Genomic DNA, 9,533 nt, shown 5'->3' on the forward strand with positions numbered 1-9,533 from the left:
ATCTTCAAATTCTTCTGATCCCAGCTGCTTTTTTTCTTATTCATTCAAGGGATGCGGGAATTGCAAGCTGAGCCAACATTCATTGCTTATTCCTAACTGCCCACAGCAGAGTTGGGGGTCAATCATGTTACACTGAACAATTAAGATCCTAGAATAAAATCTAGGTTGATAGATCAAACAGTACATCGTTTATGGTTTTGACCAGGTGATCTTTCACTGAAATGTAAGCATGCATTGTTATGGATTTTGTTTTAACAGTAAAACAAGCACTGCAACTACAGGAAGGAATATGCTCTCTTTAAGTGGTTACCACAGCTAATTTTTTTGGGGGTGGCTCAGTGGTTAGCACTGCTACCTCACACCACTAGAAACCTGGGTTCAATTCCAGTCTCAGGTGACTGCCTGTGTGGAATTTGCATATTCTCCCTGTGTCTGCATGGATTTCCTCCCACAATCCAAAAATGTGCAGGTTAGGTTCAGCTATGTTTTAAGTTAAATGCATTAATTAGGGGAAATGTAAAGTAATAGGGTCAGTATGAACTTGTTGGGCCAAATGGCCTGATTCCACACTGTAAGGATTCTATGATTCCAGTAATAATATATTAAACCAAAAAGAGTTTAAAACACACTGGTGTACAATTCCATTTATCCCAAAACATTCCTTTGCAAATCCCAAAAGCCCTCCTATACAGTACTCACACCAGTGAAAAAAAATGCTTTATTTGTCATCTGTAATGTGACTTCAATTCACAGTCTGGAAAATCTGATACTCTTTTTGGACCCTTCAAATACATGAGCTTAAATGTTCTCAGCTTAAAATAGACTGTTTGGGATTTTACCCTAACACTTCTGGTCTGGCACTATGACAAAACTACTTCTAAGGTAAAATTTATTGTTAACAAATCTAACAATCTTCTCCTTTTCTCAAATGCAATTGATTTACACATCCATCTTCATCCAAGATTTCTGCACAACGGCCCCAAACTGAAATTAAATGATTGTTTCTGTGCTATTAAAAGTGTTGTGAAGGTGTAGTTGTGTACTGTACCTTTACGAGAGAGAGAGGAAGGGTGCAAGAACTAACTGAAAGATCAGAGTGTGCTGAAATATATTTTTTAAAAACTTAGTTGAAACAAATAGCTGGAGTTCCATTGCCATGGTACAGAAACAAATTAAAATTCAGCCAATCAGTTTAAATTATGCCACAATTGAATTTGAATTTAAATGTTTTGATGACATCAAACCAATGAAATGATCTGATGTTTTGGGGTATAAAATCAGACATTTTGAACAGTTAGGGGGAGAACAGCAAGAAGCACCAAGAAGTACAGACTGCTAGCCAAATAGCTTTCTGAAAGGTACCTGTCCATGTGAAATTTGTGCAGCAGAAGACTGAAGAAAAGATGATCCAGGAAATACAGGGGAGAATCTACAAAGGAGAATCGACAAAGCTGGCTGGTTTTTGAAATGTGATTTTTTTTTGTAAGTATTAATGGGTTTTCTTTCATCTGACCAGTATTGTAGAGTGGAAGTAAAAGACAGGTTTAGATTAGATTAGATTAGATTAGATTCCCTACAGTGTGTTAGGAAACAGGCCCTTCGGCCCAACAAGTCCACACTGACCCTCCGAAGAGTTACCCACCCAGTCCCATTTCCCTCTGACTAATGCACCTAACACTATGGGCAATTTAGAACGGCCAATTCACCTGACCTGCACATCTTTGGACTGTGGGAGGAAACCCACGCAGACACGGGGAGAATGTGCAAACTCCACACAGAGAATCGCTGGAAGTTTAAGAGAAAGGAGTTGTAAATAATTGTTGTTTTAATGTCCTCTTTTGGACTTAAATAACATTGTCAGTTTTTACTTTAAATAGTGAGATCTGGGATGGTTCTTTGTCTCTCGAAATTTAACAGATTACAGCGTAAGGTGAACTTCTCTGTGTGACAAGTTTAAATTAGCAGAGGAGTTTATATAACAAAAGTAATTCTCAACCTCCAAAACTGGAGCTTACCTTATTCACTCATAAACTCTCCTAGTACAGACAAAATCCCATTAGTTCTGAAAAGCTATCTCTCTTAACTGTTGGAAAATAAATCACCATGGCTACAGAAATATATATAAGATGATCATTAAACCACCTTTAACACTGGAAAAACTGACATGCCATTGGTTCACAATTGAAAAACCCCAACTTAATAAATTATAGTAAGATACACACACACACCTATTTATATGTATACTTTCTTCTACTGACAGAGGTGTGATGTAGGGTAAATGATCTCTCTCTCTATATATAGTGTGAAAAGGTCACACACCCTACATCACATCTCTGCCGACAGAAGAAAGTATATCTTCAAGACATTTAATTTCTTACCAAAATTATCTTAGTATACTTATATCAGAACACAGAACAAACATGTCAACATTAAATATGTGACTAGTTTGGGGCAATCATTATTTACAAAGGCTCATGGATACCACATAAGTCACCATCCTTTATATGGGTCTTCAATAAAACATGGTTATGAAAGTGTAGGTGTGAGCTACCAAAGACTGACAAAGCATAGAATGTGCTGAACAAGGTAAAAATGTAACACTTGGTTAAAACAAATAGCTGGAGTTGCATTGCCATGGAACAAAAATAAATTCAAATTTGGCCAATCCGTTTATGCCCCAGAAATCAAAATCCAATTTAATTTAAATTTAGTGTTGTGCTGACATCAAACCAATGAAATGATCCAATGTTTTGGGTATAAAATCAGACATTTTAAACATTTGGGGGAGAACTGCCAAGCACCAACAAATAGCTGTTTGAAAGGTACCTGTCTATAAGAAAAATTGTGCAGCAGACCAAAAAGAGACCACCCAAGAAAACCCAGAGGAAAATCTACAAAGCTGACTGGTTTTGAAATGTAATTTTTTTTGTAAATCTTAATCGGGATTTTTTATCGGATCAATATGTAGTGTGGGAGGTAAAAGGTTTAAGAGAAAGCAGTTGTAAATAGTGGATTTAATGTTCTCTGTTGGACTTAAAGAATAAAATTGTTAATTTTTACTTTAAATAGTGAAATCTGGAATAGTTCTTTGCCTCTCGAAATTTCACAGATTACACTGCAAGGTGAGCTTCTTTGTGTCAGGTTTAAATTACAAATTACCCTGTGTCATACAACATCTACTGCCACATTCTCCTTTCCAAGCACACAAACAATTTTCAGAGTTATACAGCACGGAAATAGATCCTTCAGTCCAGCTTATCCACATCTGCCAGGTATCTTAAACTGACCTTGTAATTGTACTTGCCTCTACCATATCCTCTGGTAGCTCATTCCATATGTGCACCACCCTTTGTGTAAAAAAGTTTTAAATTAAATTGTCAAAGAATTAAGCTCCATTGAAATAATAGTAAACTCTTGTTCTAAAATCTAAGAATATCAAAGAGTTGTGATCCATGTAAATACTAGTTTTCCTCCATGTTGTTGCTGATGTATATTTCAAAATTATGTAGAGCTAGAACAAGACTTAATCTCTCCTTCTTTGTTGATAGTATTCGGTTTCATTGAAAAATAACTGACATCATTCAATCTCCATCTCATCATCTTGCAGCAATCATTCTGATATTGTGGGTATCAACAGCCACTATACTCCCTGGAGTTTAGAAAACTGAGGGAAGATCTCACAGAAACCTATAAAATCCTTATAGGACTAGACCGGGTAAACATAGGAAGAATGTTCCTGATGTCTGGGGAGTTCAGAACCAGGTGTCACAGTCTAAGCATATGGAGTAGGCCATTTAGGACTGAGGTGAGGAGAAATTTGTTCACCCAGAGAGTGGTGTGCCTATGAAATTCTCTGCCACAGAAAACAATCGAGATCAAAATATCGAATATTTACAGGAAGGAGTTGGAAATTCTCCTTAGGGCTAAAGGAAATAAAGGGTATGGGACAACATCAGGGAACAGGGTCCTGAGTTGAAAGATCAGCCATGATCATATTGAATGGTGGAGCAGCCTTGAAAGGCCAAACTCCTGCTCCTATTTTCTATGCGTGAATGGTTTCATACTATTTGATACAACTAAAACTGGTGCAAATGTCAAAACACCTTGTAAGTTTTCAACAGTGCTTTGACATTCTTGCAAGCATTCAAATTTACAGCCAATTTTTACAAGTTTATTAAAGGTTCAGTGATGTTGGTCAGATTTGGGACAAACTTGCGATAAAGTCCACTCATACCAAAAAACATACTGTTGTATTTCATCCAAGGCACAGGGAAATCTGAAACCGCTTCTGGTTTTGCTTTTCTCAGTGCTGCTTGGCCTTGTCCCCCCCTAACAAGTCACCTTTGCACTGGCAAATTCACTGAGACAAATGGAAAACCAAATTGGCTTCTTATAGTTGATCAAACAATTCTGGCAAATGTCCCACATGTTCTTCCCAGGTTTACACAGAAACAAGAAAATGGATGACGGAAACAACACAATTTCAGGGACCTTCAAGTCTTTTGATTCCTTCCTCACACCCTCCAACAATATCTGGCACCTTTAATCTCTACCTCAACACCTTTATTTGTGGCTTTTTGCAAACCCTACCCTTCGCGTCAGTATTCTATCACCTTCTGATCCCACTTCCCACAATTCTTCATGTTGTAAACTTTCACCTCGCTTCAAGATTATTCTGAAGAGGCTGTTTCTCAATAATGTCTTCACTGTTCCAAAGCCTTTCTCGTTCATTTTCTCCACCTTGCTTGGTGCCCACACTTCTTCATCACACTTTGACCATTCCTTAAGCAAACCCTGTATCCAATATGATCAGCCTTTTTCTGATTTATGACATGCTAGTGTATTGGAGTTCCTATCAACCTAATCTGTAAGTGTGAACTGGATTCATAAGCTCATTGCTTATTCCAACCTCTGATAAGTGTGCTAACAGCACGTGCATAAGAGTGAAAACAAACTGCTGTATTTTTAATACAATTATGAATTGACAGAAAGCACTTTACAAGTCTGAACATGTTTTGTAACTCAACATAACATCAAATAAGATATGATGCAGAACAAGACAAAAAGTGGATGAACAGCAGGGAAAGGTGGGAAGCCTGGCAGGTCTGGGTGGAGAACAGGGTGGGTAGAGAGCAGGGTGGGTCTGGATAGGAAGGCAGATGGGTCTGGATAGGGACCGGGGTAGGTCTGGGTAGAAATTTTGGAAGGATAGGGAGCACAGTGGGTCTGAGTGGAGAATGGGGTGGGTGTGGTGCGCAATGGATCTGAATAGGGACCAGGATGAGTCTGGAGGGGGGGCAGGTGGATCTGCATGGAGAATCTGAAGGGTAGGGAGTATGGTGCATTTGGATAGGAGCACGATGGGTCTGAGTGGAGACCAGAGTGGATAGGGACTAGGGTGAGTCTGGAATGGGAACAAAGTGATTCTGGATGATGAACAGGATAGGTAGGGAGTGATGTGAGTCTGGATGGGAGAATGGGTCTGGATAGGGAGCAGGGTCAGTTTAGGTGGAGAACAGAGCAGAGTAGGTTTAGATAGGAGCAGAATAGATCTGGGATGGGAGCATGGTGAGTCTGGATGGGAGCACAGTAGATCTGCAATGGGAGCAGGGTGGAATGGGTATGGGGTAGCAGGGTGGATCTGGATGGAGAGCAAGGTGGATGAGGAGCATGTTGAATCTGAATGTGAGAGGCAAGGGCCTTAAATTTATTACGTGGGGAAACATTCTCAGCAGTCACTCTCGTGAAGCCAAAGTACTACTGGCAACAGCTAGACAAAGAGCTAGAAGCTGCACAAGGTTGTGACAAGTCTGATTAAAGTCACTTCAGAATGTGAAATTTTTTTGATCTGCAAACAGCAGTCTACGGTTAATCCCTCCATTCCAAAAAAAATGTAGCTGCAAATCATAAACCAGTAATTTGGAATACAGTCACAGGTTCTCAGTTTGCCTTAGTGATCTTGTCACTGCACTTGGAGAAAGAGAATGAGGGGTGTTTATGGAAGCAGACATTGACCCAAAGAGTGCAGCTAGCATCAAAAGTTTTAAAAACACAGCCATTAAAATCCTTAAAGCTCATGACTGTAAAAAAAATCTTCAGAGCAGATTTTGTTAGTTTGATTTGACTGGAAGTGGAATGGAAAAATTAATCAATTTACACCCTTTTGCGAAGAGGAGCATTGGTGGGATGGGGATAGGTTTATGTTATTTCGAGTCCAGCAATCTTTGAAACAATGTACAGGGTAATTTTACACAGATGTTAAGCAATTATGTTCAGTATCTCCACAATCTGATGATTTGTTCACTGTACGTTAATCAAAGCAAGTCTACAGCTAACTATAAGTCTGTTGTGGATTCCTCATTCTTTTTCTCAGAATCAGGCTCCTGTTCGGTGGCTGGGGGCTCTTGGTCAGTGGATGTGGGTTCTTGGTCAGTGGATGTGGGTTCTTGGTCAGTGATTGTGGGCTCCTGGTCAGTGAACGTGGGGGTGACCTTTTCTGTGTCAGCTATTGCTTCCAGCTCCTCCTCAGCAATCGTATCTTGTTGGTCCTGAGGGGACAATGTCTAAAGGAACAACATCAAGAGTCAAAGCAGCACAAACAGCATCAATTCAGTCTTTCAGAAACAAAAGTTCCATCTAGTTTTCTGTATGGGAATCTATCCTGCAAATATGTATAGCCAATAACTTCCTCAGATTCTTCTCTCAACTGATCAACCATTATGTCAGCACAACTGATTTTTCAATGAAGTTTTGGTGACCACTTCATAGAAGCTCAAGGAAATATAAGTTTTAGTTCAGGGCTCTTATGGGGTGGTGGTAGTGACCCTACATCTGGGCCATGAGATCTGGTTTCAAGTTCCACATGTTCCAGAGGTATTGTAATGTTACGACATTACAAATATCCAGCTGTTTTACATTCCAGGTATTTCATGCCAACATTTCCACCCAAATGTTCATTTCACATGTTGTACACTCCTCATGGGGTAAAGGAATGTCACTTAGAGTTGATATTGTCGTATTGAAATGATTTGGTTTGGAGCAGTGTTCTGGCTATAGTAAACATAACTTAATTTCTCATAATTGATACATTACTTATTAAGAATCCTTTGGTCATTTCTAGGTAGAAAAGCTCAGGCTTTTTCAGTCTTATGGCTGTTCTCCAAATATCCTCGAGTATCTCACACCCTAAGACAGTTGATCTCTGACCTGGGGTCGATTGTAGTTGAAAAGTGGATAATCCACTTGAAATTTGATTTGCTCATGGAGGACACTAACTTTGTTTTTTTTTCTTATGGAAAATTTGGAAAACTAACACTGAGATTGGTTTTCAGCCACTTGCAGAATTCTGAACTGTGTCAATTGGAAAACTTTGTGTCCCCTCGTTATGCAGCTCAATACTCAGGCACAAAGATTCTCTGGTTCCTGTTTAGCCAGAAAGGGACAAACTGAAACTTACATAGCTGGGAAGATTTACTCAGGATATCAATCTTCGAGAATCTTTTTGAACACAGGACTGGCTAGAGAATTTGGCTTGAAAATGCATTTAAAACACCACCAGCAGCAGTATGGAGTATCTTGTTATAGTCTGCTATGGGGAATATTATAAAGTGATTAGTAATTCACTCTATTCATTAGTCTGTTCACTTACTGTTTGAAAATTATCTACAGTAATCATTCCCAATCCTTCAACTGAATGTCACTCCAGACTATGAAGTAAAGGCCTATTCCAGATCATATAGGGCACAGTTGCGTAAAACAAGTGACACTAAACACAAGAGAATTTGTAATTTGGTCCAAAATGTACATCAATGCACAAACCACAGTTGAAACGGTATTGTCATTCTCATGCATAAATCCTCAAGACCATAAGATGTAGAAGGAGAAGTAAGTCACTCAGCCCACTGAGTCTGCTTTGCCGTTCTATGAGATCATGGCTGATTTAATAATCCTCAAATCCACCTTCCCACCATATTACCGTAACACTTGATTCCCTTACTGATTAAATATCTGACTGTTTTCAACCATGTGTATACATTTAATGACCCAGCCTCTACAGCTCTCTATGGTAATGAAATCCATAGATTCTCTGCACTCAGGAGAAGAAATTCATCCTCATCTGTCTTAAACGGGTGATGCCTTAATGTAAAATTATGCCCTCTGATCCCATACTCATTTACAAAGGGAAATAATCTCACCACATCTACACTGTCTAAATTCCTAAGAATCTTATAGATTGCAATAAGGTCACCTTTCATTCTTCTAAAACTCTAATTAATATAAGCCCAACCTATTCAACCTGTCCTCATAAGAAAATCCAACCATACTTGGTCTTCACATTTTAAAAAAAAATTACTCATCGTATATGGGTATCTCTGGCTGCTTCAGCATTTATTGCCCGTTTCTTGCTGCCCTTGAGAAGATGATGGTGATAAGCTGTCTACTTTACCCACTGCAATGCATGTGTTGTAGGTAGACACATAATGCTACTGGGGTGGACTGGCATGCAATTCTGATCTCCTACCTAACAGAAAGATATTGTGAAACTTGAAAGGGTTCAGAAAAGATTTACAAGGATGTTGCCAGGGTTGGAGGAGCTGAGTTAAAGGGGAGGCGGAACAGGTTGGGGCTATTTTCCCTGGAGCGCTGGAGGCTGAGGGGTTACCTTATACAGGTTTACAAAATGATGAGAGGCATGGATAAGGTAAATAAACAAAGTCTTTTCCCTGGGGTTGGGGAGTCCAGAACTAGAGGGCATAGGTTTAGAGTGGGAGGGGAAAGATATTAAAGAGACGTAAAGGGCAACTTTTTCACACAAAAGGTGTTACGTGTATGGAATGAGCTGCCAGAGGAAGTGGTGGAGGCTGGTACAATTGCAACATTTAAAAGGCATTTGGATGGGTATATAAATAGGAAGGGTTTGGAGGGATATGGGCTGGGTGCTGGCAGGTGGGACTAGATTGGGTTGGGATATCTGGTCGGCATGGATTGGGTTGGACCTAAGGGTCTGTTTCCATAGTGTACATCTCTATGACTCTATAACAATGTAGAAATGGCAATATATTTACACTTCTGGATGGTGAGTGGTTTGAAGTGAAACTTGCAATTGGTGGTGTTCCCATGAATTGGCTGCCTTTGTCCTCTTAGATGGTTGTGGTCCTGGGTTTGGAAGGTGAATTTCTACATATAATAGAGTACAAGCTGTTGCCACTGAGCATCATTGATATTTGTGGATATGGTGCCAATCAAACCGGCTACTTTGCCCTGGATGGTGTCAAGCTTCTTGAAGGTATTAGAGGATTTCTAGCATCTGACCTTTTGTAACCACTCCATTTATATTCAAAGTTTGTGAGACGATTTGTAGCTCGGGTGCTCGTTGCTGTGGTTCTGTTCGCCGAGCTGGAAGCTTTTGTTGCAAACGTTTCGTCCCCTGTCTAGGTGACATCCTCAGTGCTTGGGAGCTTCCTGTGAAGCGCTTCTGTGGTGTTTCCTCCGGCATTTATAGTATATGACTGGGACAACACTACCATTATAGG

The 9,533-nt window shown here is 39.7% G+C and overlaps 1 protein-coding gene across 2 annotated transcripts in view; it reads right to left on the reverse strand.

The window, feature by feature from the left end:
• Nucleotides 1-4,971: 4,971 nt before the first annotated feature.
• Nucleotides 4,972-9,533, reverse strand: part of LOC122563315 (sodium-coupled monocarboxylate transporter 1-like) — a 107,805-nt gene continuing 103,243 nt past the window's right edge. For both annotated transcript variants that reach the window (XM_043717035.1, XM_043717034.1), the window contains one exon: nt 4,972-6,563. In XM_043717035.1, the coding sequence (XP_043572970.1) occupies nt 6,336-6,563 (228 nt within the window). In that variant the 3' untranslated portion in view covers nt 4,972-6,335. The remainder of the gene's footprint in view (nt 6,564-9,533) is intronic.

This window comes from Chiloscyllium plagiosum, chromosome 26 (genome assembly GCF_004010195.1).
Source record: "Chiloscyllium plagiosum isolate BGI_BamShark_2017 chromosome 26, ASM401019v2, whole genome shotgun sequence".
Classification (NCBI taxonomy): Eukaryota; Metazoa; Chordata; class Chondrichthyes; order Orectolobiformes; family Hemiscylliidae; genus Chiloscyllium; species Chiloscyllium plagiosum.